Raw genomic sequence first — 18297 nt, 5'->3', positions numbered from 1 at the left:
TCCACAAGCTGACAGTTTGGCGTATACTGTCTCAGGACTCCTCATTTTCATGTTATTTGCTCTAAGCAGGCAGTTCCTCTGACTATTCCAAAGCACTTAGCCCTCTGAGAGACCTTCAGTTCGTGTTCAGTTAGCTGTTTGCCTTTGAGACCAAACAAGTTCCCTAAAAAATCTCATTTACAGACTGACATGTTAATGTAGCTGAACTTCCCATCAGATCACTCTGTTTCATAACAAGCCCAGAATGCTTCAGTATGGTCCACTTGCCTACCAAATGAGTTCTTGATAATTAGCAATGTGATTCAGTAGCAGATGCAAGATGTTGGGGTAATGGGTTCAATTTAGGAACTGTTTATCTGAGCTGTTATTTATATAGGGATGTTCTACTTTACAGGCACAATGTATCACCGTTGTTAAGCTCAAGCAGCCTATGTTGCCAGATTCCAAAATGGAATAAATTAACTTTGTTTAGATGTGACTGTGAAATTTTAACAAACCCAAAGGCTGGAGCTTGCAAACTTGTGATATCAAGTTCCGAAAACTTGACTTTGCTGTGGAAAAAATAGCAGCCATGGGGATAAAATAAATATATACTATACATATATATATAAATATATGCATGTATAAAAGTAACCCAAAGTAAGAAGTGAATTCTACATGAATTTGTCAAGCCTGTACTGCTTTGTCATTTTGTATTCCTAGGAAGGATTTATAGTGTACATTGTGATTCATGCACAGCCCTGTTATTTCAAGGCTCGTTGCAGTTCTGTTATTGACCTGACCTTGAGTAAATGCTAGTAAACTTTTATGCTCACTCTGTAAACACATTATTATTATCCCCTCACAGCTACAAGTAGTAGAAAGTGTGACAAAGCTGTTGTCCTTCTTAGTCCATTTTAAAACGTCATTAATAATATAGCCTGAAGTTCATTGAGATTAGCTTGTTGGAGGCTTTCGCAATCTGTTTCTGTAACTGAATAATATTTTCCACATGTAGGAAAGGATTGGGACCCAAGAAACCACAATGGTTCATCATTGTCTATGTATGTCAAAGCTTATATAGTATATATTAATTGTGCATGTCTTATTTTAAGGGGTTGATGAACAAAACAAAGTTTTCCCATATAATATCATGGCGGTAACAACAGTCCTAATCATGTGTCATGTATTTGCCTAGTTGGCTTATAAGAGAGGCGGAGGGTTATGGTGTAGCTGCATCAGACCAGAAAGTTTTACTAGTTAGGGAGTGGTTAAAAATGTTTATTAATAGTTATGCTAAATGGGAATAGGCATTCTGAAATAGTCGGGCCCTCTAACTTCATTAATAAAGTTGCATAACTTACAAGATATACGAACAGGAGGACGGCACTCCGGTAAAAAGCAGGTTTTTGTTGTAGAGTACTGCAAGGATACATAGGCCTTACGCGTTTCGGGAACACCTTCCCTTAATCATAGGCATTGATGCCTATGATTAAGGGAAGGTGTTCCCGAAACGCGTAAGGCCTATGTATCCTTGCAGTACTCTACAATAAAAACCTGCTTTTTACCGGAGTGCCGTCCTCCTGTTCGTATATTACTGTTGGCAGTGGGGACACTGCGGACTGAGCACCCGGCACTACAGAGGAACAGCTAAGTGGTGGTGAGTCGAAGCGGTCCTTACCGTTTTTGAGAGATAACTTACAAGATACCCTACCCTAGAAGTTCTTAGTGGCCAATATCTGATGATGACGAGAAGAGAAAATCCTATTGTGAACATCTGAAATGTGAGGCCGTGTGGTGGCAAGAGATAAGTAGGCCACTACAGCAGCTACAGTTGTGAGTGCACACAAATGGAAGCATCTGTTCATTAAAGGCCTTCGCGTTCAGTGATACTCCTTGCACTGACCTATAGTCGCTCTTGGCTCTGGTGTGTCCTTTGCACCTCCTGCTCAAATCACTTGCAATTGCACCTATTAATATAGAGGAGCCTGAAGCTACACTCCAGCTTAAAGGTGACCGTAGGTCCAAGTAGGTCTGAAACTAGTGGTAGGCAGAAGAGACGTGCCCAACATTTCCGTCCTCTTTAGAGATGTTTACCAACCTTGAAAAAGATATTTTAAAGAAGGATAAAACCTTGGCTCACAAACAAAACACTTTTTCTTTTTGTCATAAATAAATAAATAAATAATACAAAAAAATAAATAAATAAATAAATAAAATATATATATATATATATATATATATATATATATATATATATATATATATATATATATATATATATATATATTTGTAATAAAGGTGCATGTGTGCTTTTCCTTTAACAGTGCTCATTAGGGTTGCCAGCTGACTTCATATGTAGGAGAAATCTAACCAGACAGTTTGCACAGCTGTTCAGCTGACCTCTGCCCATCCAGTAACATAACCTGATAAACTAATAATATTGGAAACAGTATTCCCACATTGTTCGCCCTGCAGGCAGCAATAATGTTTGCTGATGTCATGTTCTCAGCCCGAAAAAAAAAACATTTTATTTCTTTAGGCTCAAGGGGGAAAGAAATCATTTTGTGCTTTTAATTTATCTTAATTTGTTGCTGTGGCCATTGTAGTGTGGAAGGAGAATCCTGCAATTTCAGTTCCCCTTGGCCTGCTAATTCTCTGTATGTCTGAGCATTTTTTTTTCTAGTGCTGTCGTAAATAATAGTGTTTTATTTGCCATTGTGGACCCTCTGGACTATGAAAGTAAATTAGTGTAGTGTAGCAAAACCCTACAATTCAGTAACACTGTGGCGATCATTCCAGTTTCTTGTGTTTATGTGATAAATATAGTTTCACCTACCTGAGAAGCCTGATTCTGTAAGTTATAGGAATAAAATAGGTGGTTAAAAACATTGTAGGCCAGTATGGCTTCAGTTTGGCCTTGTATTGAGGTCCTGTTTTAATTTTGCCTTTTTTACTATTGAACTGGACAGTTTCAGCAAATTCTGCTAAATTCCATATACTGTATCTATTTGATAGCATATAGCCAATCCACTGCCTTCCACTGACATGGGAAAAGGATCAGTACCAGAGCATACATAGAGTGGATTTTGGCACATAAATACATTTCTGCATTTAACGGGCACCTGTTTGGAAACAAACATTTGATTAGTTGTAAAGGGGAAAGAAAGGGAAAGTTGTGGGAGATGCAAGATAAACCGACTTTTTATGGCTCAAAAATAGGTTTCATTCTTTCCTGTAAGTGAAACCACATGGACTAAAATTGTTGTGCTCACTGTCCCCTTAGGAGACAATAAAAATCTATTTCTGTAATTGAAACAAATAGCTCCAAGGTCCTTGCGTTTCCTATTCATTGCAGGTACAGTCCTTCTGATCATGTCCTTGGTAGATACATACAGTAGGTAACATGTGTAGCATAGGTGGTTGTTGGCGTTTTATTCTCCTCCTGTGCTTCATTAGGTTTTGCTAACCTTCCTGAGAAAATAAATCGTCATGGGAAAATAAATAATAATGGATTCACTAGGGTCTGTCTGAGAATGCATTTGTTTGTCTGTCCTGCCCTATAGGGGACAATTTATTATATCTGCCGTGCTAACCTTTACCAATTTAATTGCTGTGTAATAGTTGTAATTGTGACATTACCCTAAGCAATTTAGCAGAGAGGAAAAAATAACAATAGCAAAATGCTAATCTGTAAAAAATAAAATAAAATCGAGAATGAAACATTAAATTTTTGCAAAAAAACAAAACAAACTGGAACACGCCTTCAAGGTTAAATATAACAAATTACTTTATAATTGGTAATCCAGACATTTGTTTATAATACTGCTCTTCACATGCCAGCTAGTCTTTGTGATTTTGGAATAATGGGAGACCAGTCCAAATGCATCCAAAATGCATAGACACCCACTCCATGAAGTTCGAAAATGAAAAATCTTGATATTGTTGATATTTATGCACTTTCACTTCTGGCAATGTGATAAATCACTCTTATTTACATATAGAATGACGTTGTGAAAATTATTATTTTCTCATAAATCAACATTTAAGTAATATTTTCCATGGAACAGAATGCTAACAATGCTTTTATGGATGTAGATCATAATGGGACAACATCGCTTAAAGTAGACCTCGCATTAGTAAAGTATGGGCACTCCTGGCTTACACCCTCAGTGCTTTTAGTGGAGGTACCAGGAGGTTAGTAATCATATCCTGGCTGCTCATAGATATCGTTTCATAGGTCGCCAAACGAGCTGATCTCTCCCTGAGGTGGGCAATATTGGGCTGATCTGATTGTGGGCCCTGGGGCCCAATGATCAGATCACAACGAGGAGAATACGAGTGGTCGGATCGAGGACCACATAAATGAACCAATGCAGCCCTTGATCTGGCAGGATTTTTAAAGACTTTGGTCCAGATATTGATCAGGGAAGCTCATCTGAGGGCCCCATACACTGCCCAATAAACTGCCTTAAAAGATTAAAACTTAATCTGTCGGCAGTTTATATCTGCTTGTGTATGGGGGGCCTTTAGGGAGCAGGCAGTACAAGAGGCATGTAATTGTAGAAAAAAAAAACAGGAAAAAAATGTCAATATCTTTGGAGTTTTGGTATCAGTATCAGATTCTGCATCTTAGGGCCCACCAGAGAATCTAATATCCTAGGCCCACAGTTAGACTTTAGCACCAAACTTTACTAATGCAAGGTCTACTTTTAGTCATGTTGACCCATCATGATCTACTTCCATAAAATGTTGTTTGCATTCTGTTTCATGAAAGATATTAAATATTGATTTCTGAGAAAATGTATATTCAATTTTAGGTTACGAATGAACTTTTAGAAGTCTAAGTCAGTTTGGTAGGTGGGTACAAAGCCCAGACCATTGTTTAAGAGTTTAAGTTCTGAGGGGGCAAGTACATAAGACGAAATATTTATAACAATATTGTCTTTTTCGTTTACCTCCTGGGTTGGTTTACTCTATCGCTTAAACAGGTTTTTTTATCCAGCAGGGCTGTACTCGAACAGTGAACATTGCTTTGCCTTAGTGCTAAACCAAGTTATCATCTTATTATTAATGTATTTTTGAGTTCTGTGTGTAGTTTTATGTTCATCCAGTTTGTGCCCATAGACAACAGCTTTCCGTAAATGTACTCTTTATTTCTCTGCTTCACAGTTTGCCGAGGAATGCTCTGTGGATTTGGTGCAGTATGTGAGAAGAGCAGCGCTGACCCATCTCAAGCAACGTGCATCTGCAAGAAAACCGCCTGCGCCTCCATTGTTGCCCCTGTGTGCGGTTCCGACTATTCTACTTACAGCAACGAGTGTGAACTGGAGAGAGCCCAGTGCAACCAACAGAGGAGAATCAAAGTCATCAGCAAGGGGCCATGCGGTAAGGATGCCAAAGAGATGTGCTTGGGAGCACTGCAGAACCCAGAGTTACAGCCAAATCAGGGCAGTTGTACTTTATCTGTTATGTGTACGTCTGGCACAGGCTTTGCTCCACTACAACTCCCAAAAGATGTATAATGCACTCAGAATAGTAGCTGGATCAGATGCCTGATACATTCTTCCTTCACCAAAAAACTATTAAACATGGCATCCCCCTCCTTGTTTTTACATTTCCCTGATGAGGTATATAATAAATGGCCTCTTTCCTTTCTTTATTATACTGCTCCCTGGCCATACGTATACTATAATGTTCAATCTTTTTCTTTTATTTCTAATGCAGTGCCTTAGTCAGAGTCATAACACAAAGACTTTTTCCTTGTCTGCTTTGCACTGATCTCTGAAGAAATGCACAAAGCACCAACTGAATGCATCTCCCTAAGCAAATGTATAACAAATGGCTTTACATCTTTGCCATACAAATTCCTGTTTTGTTATATAAAATATGGACCCTTTACAATTATCCCCAACATAACTTTAGCTGCATATTCACTAACTAGTCTGTCTCTAAGCTCCTATAGCAGAGCGGCCACCCTGCTGGGAGACACAAAACATGGCTTCCCATTTCTCCCCACACTCCCTAAAGAGCTGCATTATCCACAATGCCTTCTTCATACAGCTGCCTGACCAGATAAATTATGTTTATGTTTTGTCCCTGCTGTTTTCAAGCATACACAATCCCTACAGTGTTTTGTCTTTCCTTATTGAGGAAGTATTGAAGATAATGATACCTTCTAATGACCAACATAAAAATGAATATACAAGAAAACAATGTTTCGGAACAGATAAAACACAGCGGCTGGCAAAGCTTTATTGCAAGCATTGCTTTAGATATAATATTTATTAACATTTTTCTATAAAATGCAGGTATGGATAGAGGAAGATGCAATCCTATTGGGACACTCACAGTGGCTATTGTGATGTTTGCCTCACTGCCACTTGTTCAGAGCTTTTGTTGCATAAGCTTTCAAGCTACATACACTTCTAAATATGCTGTTTATTGAGGCTAGAAAGCTTAAGCTGTACAATGTCCGGGGGTCTATATAATAAGGACCCACAGAGTTCTGTAGGTTTTTGCACAATTCAATATTTTATTTCCCCAAGATATAGCCAGGTTTTCTTTTCAGCCATACATTTCCCTTAGTGATCTGCTGGGTATACTGGAACGTCATCTAGTTAAACTGACTTTATACTGGCAAATGATTATTTCAGTAAAGGAATATTTTTTTGCGAGGCTTCAGACAGTTACTTCCATGTATTAGAGCCTACTGCTTATTGATAAAGCCAAGCAATTATTTCAGTATTTTTGCGGTCCGGTTATTTAAAGGATTGAAGAGGACAAGGTAGATACTTCATTTTAGCCTCATCAATCCCCACTTAAAGTATAAAAGCACACATGTGTAGACAAATAAGGCTTCCATTATGCTTACTGATCAATTAAAAACTTAACTCCTACTCCTAAACAGGTGATATTTTCCGTAATAAATAGCAAGAGGCAGGTCAACTCCATCTGGCCTGGGCTGCTGGGTGCAAAGGAAGCTCTGTGACTGTGCAGGACTACTGTAGATTGCATAGTTCATGGGTTAATACAGCACTCTAACCATAATGATCCATTCATTAAAAATTGTTCACAGTAGCTCCCTATCTTGGAGTTTCTTCGGCTATCTTTTGAGTGCATTTGGCACTGCACATGCTCTGGGTGGGTGGTTATGGTATTGGGTTGGTGGTTATCCAAAACATAAAATCTTTGGAGAAAGTGGTATTACATCTGTCATAGAAGCTTATGGTACAGAGTCAATTATGCACATTGGTTTCTATGCTTCCAAGTACTATGGATCTCACAATTATTCATATCAACCTTGTATATTGAATTTTATATTGTAGGTTTGTTTTTTTTTACTTTTAATTTACATTAGTCAATTAAGGGTTATCATAAACAATAATAGGTTTTGGGTATGCATGTCCTACCTCTGTATCCAGTTAGTAGGATAATTAGCAGAAATCACTACATTGATCCTATGGTACCTTTTCAAACAGTATGTGATTGTTGTACCTTGCCACTGCTGAAAGATCATAAGCCATGCCTCACATGGACTTGACTTTATTTAGCGCTCTTTAGGCTACCGGTGGACTAGGTCAACTAGCTAATTTGCAGCCAGTGCATGTAAAAGAGGATGACATGATTATATTGCATGCACGTAGCCTATGATCCCCACTCACGTTCTAATAACAGATAACCATTAGCAAGACCCTGTTCAATGCATTGGTGTGCCATGCTTCACAAACTCTGCTTAACAGCAATTAAATTGATAAGGTGCATTTTGAATCATAAGATCGAAACCTGCACTCTTCTCCCCAAGTATTCATGTGGCACCCCCACCTCACCGCCTGTACTGAGTGTGGCTAATGGGGCTGTGTTGTCAGGCTGCATGCAGCTTCAGGGAGCTAGGCGCTGTGTAAACGAGACCCTGTCCCCTTTCTCTCCAAGTAAATTAACTTGACCTTTTTCTTTCACACTGCTCAAGCTTGTCACAGCACTGCCCACTGCTCCCTCCCAATTGTGAAGTCAGCCTGAATGGAACTGCTGAAAGGGGAGCTACTATATCTTCATATTCAGGCCTTTAGTGTTTATTAATTGGCAGAAATACAAATACAAAAAAGTATGTCTGAAAGATTATAATCCAGGAAACAGTTGAGGGATAGATGTCTAGGCTTGATTTGTGAAAAGCCAACAGAATGCACTTCCTCTTTCAATATAATTTATAGGTCTGTTTTAGGTGATTTTCTTGAGGCACTTTGTCTCTAGGCCTTCACCTCTCTTGAATACCGTGCTTAAAAGGGGAATAGAGTGCCACAAGACGCACACACACACACACACCTGGGTGTCTTGCTGATTCCAGTGGAGTGCGGATTAAAAAGGATTTTATATATATATATATATATATATATATATATATATATATATATATATATATATATATATATATATATATATATATATATAGTACAGTGAAGGGAAAAACCGGCACTCACGAAAATGTCATCAATTATGCCTGGGTGCAGTCCTAGTTGAAGTTTGAATATAAAGCTGGAAATGGAGATCGCACTCACAGGTCTTAGAAGTGTTTAAATGTCTTTATTCAGTGGACAAACGCGCGTTTGTCCACTGAATAAAGACATTTAAACACTTCTAAGACCTGTGAGTGCGATCTCCATTTCCAGCTTTAATATATATATATATATATATATATATATATATATATATATATATATATATATATATATTTTTTTTTTTTTTTGGTAAGGATCCGCACACCACTATTTTTCATCAAAATAAGTGTTTTATTCGGTACATAGATCCGACGTTTCGGCCCACATTAGGGCCTTTTTCAAGGATGTGGGCCGAAACGTCGGATCTATGTACCGAATAAAACACTTATTTTGATGAAAAATAGTGGTGTGCGGATCCTTACGAACAAATCTCTATATGAATTTTTGGACCCTGCACCCACAAAGATCATACCAAGTCCGGTCTTCAGAGTGCGGTCGTTTGACACAGACTATATATATATATATATATATATATATATATATATATATATATATATATATATATATATATATATATATATATATATATATATATATAGAAAGAGAGAGAGAGAGGTAGAAGGATCCGTACGTTGTATCATGAAAAAATATGTTTATTCTCAATCACTGGGCATTTCAAAGTTTCAGTCCCTATATCATTCTTGATAAAGGTCCCAATAGGGACTGATATGTTGAAATGCACAGTGATTGAGAATAAACATATATTTTTCACGCTATGGAATAAAGATCCTTGTACCAAAGTACACTTAGAGGCCCATTTATCAAAGATTGAATTTGAAATTCGTGTGAATTTTTTTGAATTCAAATATACTCACAATTCGACTGGAAGGTTATTTAAGAAAAAATTATTTGGTCGAATGGTTCCGACCTGAAGATTCAAGTCATATTAGATTCGTACAAATCTAATATTTCTCCCGAAAAAAACTCAAATGTCAAAAAAGCTATTAACATCTCCAAATGGCTCAACAGAACTCTGCCATTGACTTGTACATGAACTTGGCAGGGTTTAGGTGGCGAATATTCGAATTAGGACTGTTTCCGTGGTTGAGGTGTGATACAACTCACATTCAAATTTACATTCATATAGGGGGATTAAAATTCTAATGTATGAATTTTGAAATTCGAAAATTCGAATTTACTGTTTGACCCTTGATAAATCTGCCCCTTAATTTTTGATCCTGCACCCAAATTATCCAAGTTGGAGTGCTGACACACAGCTGATTATAGATATATAAAGAGAGAGAGAGATATTTAGCCCCAGTATGAATTTAGCTCCAGATGTATAACCCTGGTTACTATGTTTTCGTTGTGAAGCTTGGTTAAGTCTTGGAGCTGTTTGGTTTGTGTGTATATTTAAAGTAAAGGCCTGAGATTAGGGTTCTTAGCTTTTCTGGAAAAAGTGCAGATCTGCCTGCCTCTGCTATATTTCTACATTGGGATCAATGTAGCACTCACACCCATTATCATGAAGTGCTTCGAGCGGTTAGTATTGTCACATCTGAAAGACTCTCTCCCATCAACTCTGGACCCTCACCAATTTGCTTATCGCAGCAATAGGAGCACAGAAGATGCAGTCTCTTTAGCATTGCACTCTGTGCTCTCACACCTGGACAATAAAAACACTTACGCACGGATGCTGTTTGTTGACTTTAGCTCAGCATTCAATACTGTCATACCCTCCAAGTTAATCACTAAACTTAGAGCCCTGGACATTAATTCCTCATTTTGCAACTGGATTATGGACTTTCTGACCAACAGACCACAGCATGTCAGGTCAGGCCACATCTGCTCCACTAACATCACACTCAACACTGGTGTACCACAGGGCTGTGTGCTGAGCCCCTTCCTCTACTCCCTCTTCACCCATGACTGCAGACCTGTAAATGGATCTAACACCATTATTAAGTTTGCAGACGATACCACGGTGATTGGTCTCATCAGCAACAATGATGAGACTGCCTACAGGGAAGAGGTCCAGCATCTAGCCACTTGGTGCACGGAAAATAATTTGCTCCTTAACACCACCAAGACCAAGGAGCTCATTGTGGACTTCAGGAAGAAGAAGAGAAGTGGCTCCCATGATCCCATCCACATAAACGGGATAGCTGTTGAACCTGTGTCATCCTTCAAGTTCCTGGGAACCCACATCTCGGAGGACCTGTCCTGGACTACCAACACCTCCAGCCTGGTCAAGAAGGCTCACCAGCGCCTCTTCTTCTTAAGAATACTAAAGAAAAACCAGCTGTCCTCAGCCATCCTATTGAACTTTTATCGCTGCACAATAGAGAGCATCCTGACCAGCTGTGTCACAGTGTGGTATGGGAGCTGCTCTGTTGCTGAGCGCAAGGCGTTGCAGCGGGTGGTAAAAACTGCCCAGCGCATCACAGGGATTCCGCTTCCATCCATTGAGGACATCCAGAAGAAGCACTGTCTTCGTCGAGCACGCAGTGTTCTTAAGGACTCCTCTCACCCTGCCCACAGACTGTTTTCTCTTCTGCCTTCAGGCAGGCGTTTCAGGTTACACCGGACAAGAACCAGCAGACTGAGGAACAGTTTCTTTCCTAGAGCTGTCTCCATTCTGAACTCTGCACCTTACTGACTCCTTTAAACCCCCCACCTTACACTATCCCCATTACCATTGCACATTCAATATTGTACTTCAGCAACCTGTACATTTGTTCATCTGCTTGTAACTACTGATTATAGTTACTACAAACTGTATATTATGTTCATATGACTGTAATCACCTTGTAAATATTATTATTTGTAAACATTCTTGTACATACCAATTATAATTTATACCTTATCCTGCACTTACTGCTTATTGCACTACTGGTTAGACCTAAACTGCATTTCGTTGCCTTGTACTTGTACTTGTGTAATGACAATAAAGTTGAATCTGATCTGATCTGAATATTTACTGGCCGATGGCAACACTAGTGGAGATATCTCATGGCGTATGTATTAGCATAGTCCATTTATTTTTACATGGCCATTACACTTGGTTTAGTTTTACAGCACGAAAGGGAGGGGGGTTTGCTTTCTTGCTCTACCAGAAGATGACACCGTATAAATCTTAACATACATATTTTACTAACAGGAGAATGTAGTAAATAGCATTACTGCAGAAAAAAAGAGAAACTAATATATAATAGTAGTGTTTTTTTAGTCTATATTTGTTGCTTTTAAAGAACATTAAACCTACACCATATTGAATGGATAAATCTATTTCATGGCTAGGGCTGCTGTATATTTTCCAGGTATAGCCGTTTTTTTCAATGATATTCTTTACAGCCACTTACCTGTTTACCACATTGTTCTACCTGATGGTGCAGGTTGATCGTGTACATGCAGGAAACAGTATGGTATTTATGTGCTGTGTTACATGGATTAAATATAAGAAATACATATATTAAAGTGGACCAGTGGACCTGCCACCCAGACACAAAAATCTTTATAATAAAAGCCCTTTTCAAATTAAACATGAAATCCAATTTCTATTTTTTATTTAAGCATTCATAGCTGTTGTAAGCTCATTTAAACATCTCAGCTGTCAATAAAATATTGTCTGCCCCTCCTCTATGCCTTAGTCATAGAGGTGGGGCAGACAATTAATTTCTCTTTCCATTCAGCACTTCCTAGATGTCACTGCTCTCCCCACATTCCCCCATTCTCTTAACCATTTAATTGTGTAACCAGGGCATGGGGATGGACATCAGGTCCCCCATTCTGGTGCACAAACAAGATTCTGAGATGATGCAAGACTTGCCTTAATAACAGTATCCACAAAGGGGCTCCTGCGTGCTTGCTATAATTATGAATTCCAAGACTGAAGTAAACCAGATTCAAATAATTTATATTGTGTAATTAAAGTTAATTTTGCTTGACTAATGTGATAAAATAAGATTTTGAATAATTTGTTTTGCTGACGGATCCCTTTTAAGATGGTCATTGAGGCTGAAAAAAATGAAAAAGACATATGGTATGTTTTTTTTAAAATCCTCTATATTTATTTCTACAAGAAGGAAACCCTGCCCCATTCCTGAAAGAGGTTGGTGGTGAAAACGGCAGCCAGGCTTTCCAAAGGCAGATATCTGGTTATTGCTAGGGAAACTTTAGGTGCTTACCAGCAGTAGCCAGTGCTTTACATGATCTGAAATAGATCAGAAACCTCAGATTAGATAATTCAGAGTATGTGCTGTTATTGTTGATAAAGGACCTCCTGTCTGCTGCCATCAGGAAGAAAATATAGGCGAACAAGATGACCTTGTCCAACTGTCACTGCTCCTAATTCCAGTTTCCATTCTTTCGGAGAGGTTTGCCCAGACCAGAAGCATTTTCTCTAGATGTGGTCCAACTAATGATTTATATACACACATATATATATAAATATAATCATGTTAGCATTTATAGAATCCAATCGCTGTTTTTATGCATGATACATGAAACAACCTTTACAGAGGCTCTGTTGCACCAACACTGTCTTTAATAAAGAATATAACTAACTGTTTTTGTTCTCTTTTCTTCCAGGTACCAAGGACCCATGCTCAACAGTGTCTTGTAGCTATGGCAGTACCTGTGTCCGCTCAACAGATGGCCAGACGGCAAAGTGTATCTGCCCTGCCAGCTGCACAGGGGTTCCAGAAAATGTGGTTTGCGGCAGTGATGGCAAAGATTACCACAATGAGTGTCTCCTTAACAAGCAGGCATGCGACAATCAGGAGAATCTCTACAAGAAGTTTGATGGTCCTTGTGGTAAGTGTCTGTGACTTACCATTTTTGAATAGCCATTTTTGAATATCCATTTATATTAAAGCAACAGGTTTAGCTAGCCTGCACTTCATGCTTTAGTGCTCAACAGTAGTATCACATTTACTAACTTTTATTGCCTACTGTACTTTTAACAGAACATCAAGGAGGAGATGCCTGCTTTGTGAGATCAAATCAGAAGCATTATGTCCACAAAGTACCCAAGCTTTAACTAGAAATTCTAAAGACCTAAGGCAAACTCTTGGCACTGTCCATTTGTGAATGTATTCTATTAATATTTACCCAGCTATATGTAGCTGTAAAGTGAGATCACTCAAGCACGTTAGCACTTAAGTAATGGCAAGTTACCATTCAGAATGTTTCAGTTAACCAGGTTATTATGCTATGCAGGTAGCTGATCATTTAATTGCATATCATAACCCTTCTACTTACAAAGGAATTCAGCAAAAACAACAGTGGAAACAGAGGGCATTGTGGTTATGTTTAAAGAAGAGTAAAGTATTCTTAAAGTGGACCCGTCACCCAGACACAAAAATCTGTATAATAAAAGTCCTTTTCAAATTAAACATGAAATCCAATTTAAATTTTTTATTAAAGCATTCATAACTGTTGTAAACTCATTTAAAAATCTCAGCTGTCAATCAAATATTGTCTGCCCCGCCTCTATGCCTAGGCATAGAGGCGGGGCAGACAACTGCTTTCACTTTCCATTCAGCACTTTCTAGATGTCACTGCTCTCCCCACATTCCCCCATTCTCTTCACCGTTTAATTGTGTAGCCAGGGCATGGCGGTGGACATCAGGTCCCCCATTCTGGTGCACAAACAAGATTCTGAGATGATACAAGGCTTGTCTTAATAACAGTATAAAATGGCTCCTGCCTGCTTGCTATAATTATGAGTTCCCAGACTGAAGGAAACAAGATTCAAATAATTTATATAGTGTAATTAAAGTTCATTTTGCTTGACTAATGTGATAAAATAGGATTTTGAATAATTTTTTTGGGTGACGGGTCCACTTTAAATAGGAATACGATCTGTTATCCGTAAAACCCATTATCCAGAAAGCTCAGAATTATATAAAGGCCATCTTCCATAGACATCCACATTTTTAGAAATGCTTTTTCTGTAATAATAAAACAGTACCTTGTAGTTGATCCAAACTAAGATATCATTTTATTTTGGAAGCAAACCCAGCCTATAGGGTTTATTTACATTTTACATGATTTTCTAGTAGATTTAAGGTATGAAAATTTAAATTATGGACCCATTATCCAGAAAATTCCAGGTCCTGAGCATTCTGGATAACAGGTCCCATACCTGTATATGTCTGCTCTCTGAATCTATGGGGCTGTAACAGCTTTTACACTTTTTTGATGCTTTTTGTATTGTACCCCTAAAAGTTATCAGTTTGCAGATGTAGCAAAAATGTATCTGTGAAATGAATAGATGTGTTAATTCTTTTGAAAATGACCATTTTACACACCTATTGACTCCTTATAAGGACAGTATTATTGATACCTGTTCTTGTGCTGAAGTTACCAATAGATGTCTATGGAGATAAACATGATTTGACAGGCCACATGAGGATGACAAGATTTTAATATTTAAAGCATTAGTTCAAATTAGGTTAATTGTTGTATTAGCAATTTTTCATTCTGCCTTCTTTTTTTTTCATTGCCTTTTTCTCTGCCTCCAGTTTTTAGATGGGGTCACTGACCCTGGCAACCAAAATATTTCGCTTCCTGGAATTACCAATTTATTGTAATTTTTTATTATTTTTTTTTTTTTATTTAGCCCATCGCCTGGCCATATTCAAATGGCTGCCATGGTGCTGTGGTAAATTGGACCCTAGCAAAAAGATAGCTGCTGAAATTTCAAACTAGAGATCTGCTGAACAGAATGCTAAATAATTTAAAAAAAATAAGGCAATTTAAACTTCCCCTTTAGGGCCAAAAAGTCTACAAATACTTCTATGTACAGACAAGAGTAATAACATAAAGGTGGTCTTGACAATTTGACATACAGACCCATCCTGTTGTTGGAAATATTCCCTCAATCTCTTAGGTTGCTACAATAAATAACAACGTCTCAAATTTGTCTTCAGCATATGCTATACTGTTTGATACTTTTTATGTTTGTGTAGATCCATGCAGAATCACCATGAATAATCTAAACAAAGCATGCAGAGTAAACCCACGCAGTCGGCAACTGGAGATGCAATACAGGCCAGAGTACTGCCCAGTCCGCAGAGATCCCGTTTGTGCAGATGACGGTGTGACTTACGACAATGATTGTGTAATGACCCGATCTGGATTCATCCGTGGCATTGATCTGCAGAAGGTGCACTCAGGGCAGTGCCAGCCTCAAGGTGGGAAAAGACCACAAATTAGAGAAATACAGTATTGTATATGAGCTGTATATATACCTGCTAGAAGTATAGAGTTTTCACAATTTTCTGGAATTATAGAGGAATAAACTTATATATATATATATATATATATATATATATTACAAAGGGTATTATTTTTGAGCTTCCTTCATTTTGACACAAATTCAGTTGAATTCAGCTGAAATAAGTTTAGAGTACTTGCTGACTATTTTTTTTATTCTGATCTGCAAGTTACATGATTATCAAGCAGATTTCTATTTTTTCCCCACTCTGTCAGTGGAAGAGAACAGAAACAGAAACAGGGGTTTGATACTTGTTAAAAGAAAAGAGACAGCTTGCTCTTATTTGAAAGAGCATAGTACAGCATTTAGAATCGGTGGCATTTTCTGGCAGAACAGAAAGGAAGCAGTGCACGCTAGTTCACCCTATGTTGGAAGGCAGTGCACATAATGCTGCGTAGCCGAAGTTCTCTCCTGTTATAACATAGCATTTCAGAGAGCAGCAGCTTGTTTGCAGTGATCCTTTTTGAACATGAAGAAAAAGTATTATATTTAATCGCTGTTCAGTTTTAGCAACTCCATAGCTTGCCTATATGAACCCTTCCTAATGTTACAGTTATCTCTGTAACATAACATAATGTTACATGTAGTTGGCCCATTATTTGACATTTTGCATACTGGATAGTTAGACCTGATCTAAAGTACTGCTCTGTAGAGTTTGTTCCTGCTATACAGGGTTCCATTTCGGTTAACTTTGGCTAGCCACATTTTAAATTGTGCCAAAATACAAAGGAAAAATTAAAAATGTGGTAATTTAAGTGCCAGATATAACATATATATCTCTTCAGTTCTTCAAGGAGATATATATCAGATATATATCTCTTGAGTTATTCTGGGGCCCAAAATTAGGCCAAACCATAAAAATTCAACCAGTAAATCAGTATCTTTCTCAGGCTGTCAGAGTCTGAATGGCTAACGCAATGAAAAGGGATCTGTAAAATAAAATGGCACTTATGTGGTCAGGAAATATACAAAAGAAGGTCTGTGCTCTCACCTAACTGATGATGTTTGTGACAGTAAGTATGCTTTTAGTGTTGTGAAACAAAAGAACTGAAGATGATTTCTAAAAATGCCATGCATTCCCAGGCATAAAACATCTGTTTCTCAGCTAACAATATACAGTAAGTTCATTGTTAGGCTCTTTACTCATATCACAGACATAGAATATATATGGAAACTAACCCTTTCACATTTATGTATAATAAAGAAATGTTTCCTATCAGAAGTATTCTCTTTTCTGCAGTGTCATGTAGGCCTCTATAGCCCTCTACGCCCTGACAGCCAGGTACTCAACACTACCAATACCCGGTACCATAACCTTTTATTTACTGACTCTAATTCAAGGGAGCTACCAAGACCATTGAGCATATGGATGGGAGAAACTTTGTAAAGGTTTAGAATGAAAGGGGAAGTATTATCAAACTTTCAGTGCATCTATTTAGCATGTAAAGCAGCTCTGTGCCAGTTGTATCTTGACTACAAATGCTACATCTCATTCTCTCCTTTTATACCTGTTAACTGAATTCCTGCACAGATCTTTTATTCAGTTCTTTCTGAATATCTGAGTTTGCTGTCTGACCCACTTTCAGCTCATGAACAGCAGACCTAATATTCTTGCCTAGAAACTTCTGATATTCAGTGTACCTGAAGAACAGTCCACATCCACCAACTTGTATGGTAAACACCAACATGTCAGCATTTTTACATATTTCATTGGTGTAATTTATTGAAGGTTTTCTCAGCAGTGTACATAGAATATCTGCTGCACTCTTGATTGTTACTAATGTGTCTTGTGTCGATAATTTTCTGTTTCCTTCTCTCTAGACAAATGCAAGGAAGATTGTAAGCACAATTCTGTGTGCCTTAACCGCAGAGGTGTGACCCGTTGTTCTTGCGACCGTGTTACTTGCGATGGCACTTACAAACCAGTCTGCGGTGGGGACAGTCGCACGTACGCCAATGACTGCGAGAGACAAAAGGCAGAGTGCTTTCAGAAAGCTTCCATCCCAGTCAAACACAAAGGCCCATGCGGTATGTATAAAGGCTGGTTCTTTTCAAATATGTCTTGAATTAAGGTGATAGCATATGTGCTCTAGCTGTCTTTTTTTCCTCAACTGACAAAGGTAAGGATATTTATTTATGTTAACCCTTAACCAGCTGATTCTTTCTTATCTTGATTACTGGTCCATGAGCTTTAGTGGGGGGAAGGGTGGTGGGTGAGTCATCAAACACATTGCTTTCCATATCTAACTTCATTTATCTTAACTGTGAGACCCTGGTGCTTCATTCTGAAACCCCTTTCCTTGAGTGAAAAACTCCAGGTTCCTCAACCATTTAGCTCATAAGAATAACCTTTTCAATAAATGTTCGTCTTCTCTCTTTCCTCCTAATATATTGCTTTTTCTCTCTCTGTCTCTATCTCTTCCTCATAGAGAAGGTGTACACTGTGTAATTTTCTGCCGCTGACCAAATAAGGTTTGGATGAATCAGAGGATTGTATTGTTATTTCTCCTGCTAATGAGCAATCGTCCTTTTCTTTCCTCT

At 38.1% G+C, this 18297-nt stretch overlaps 1 protein-coding gene across 8 annotated transcripts in view; it reads left to right on the top strand.

Moving 5' to 3' along the window:
* Positions 1-18297, top strand: part of LOC108696525 (agrin) — a 291780-nt gene that overhangs the window by 177426 nt on the left and 96057 nt on the right. For all 8 annotated transcript variants that reach the window (XM_041569323.1, XM_041569326.1, XM_041569324.1 and 5 more), the window contains 4 exons: positions 5152-5367; positions 13065-13289; positions 15449-15673; positions 17578-17784. In XM_041569323.1, coding sequence (XP_041425257.1) covers positions 5152-5367; positions 13065-13289; positions 15449-15673; positions 17578-17784 — 873 coding nt within the window. The remainder of the gene's footprint in view (positions 1-5151; positions 5368-13064; positions 13290-15448; positions 15674-17577; positions 17785-18297) is intronic.

The sequence above is a fragment of the Xenopus laevis genome, chromosome 7L, assembly GCF_017654675.1.
Source record: "Xenopus laevis strain J_2021 chromosome 7L, Xenopus_laevis_v10.1, whole genome shotgun sequence".
In the NCBI taxonomy this organism is placed as follows: Eukaryota; Metazoa; Chordata; class Amphibia; order Anura; family Pipidae; genus Xenopus; species Xenopus laevis.
The sequence above is the reverse complement of the archived record's forward strand: the minus strand, read 5'-3'. Positions and strand labels throughout refer to the sequence as shown.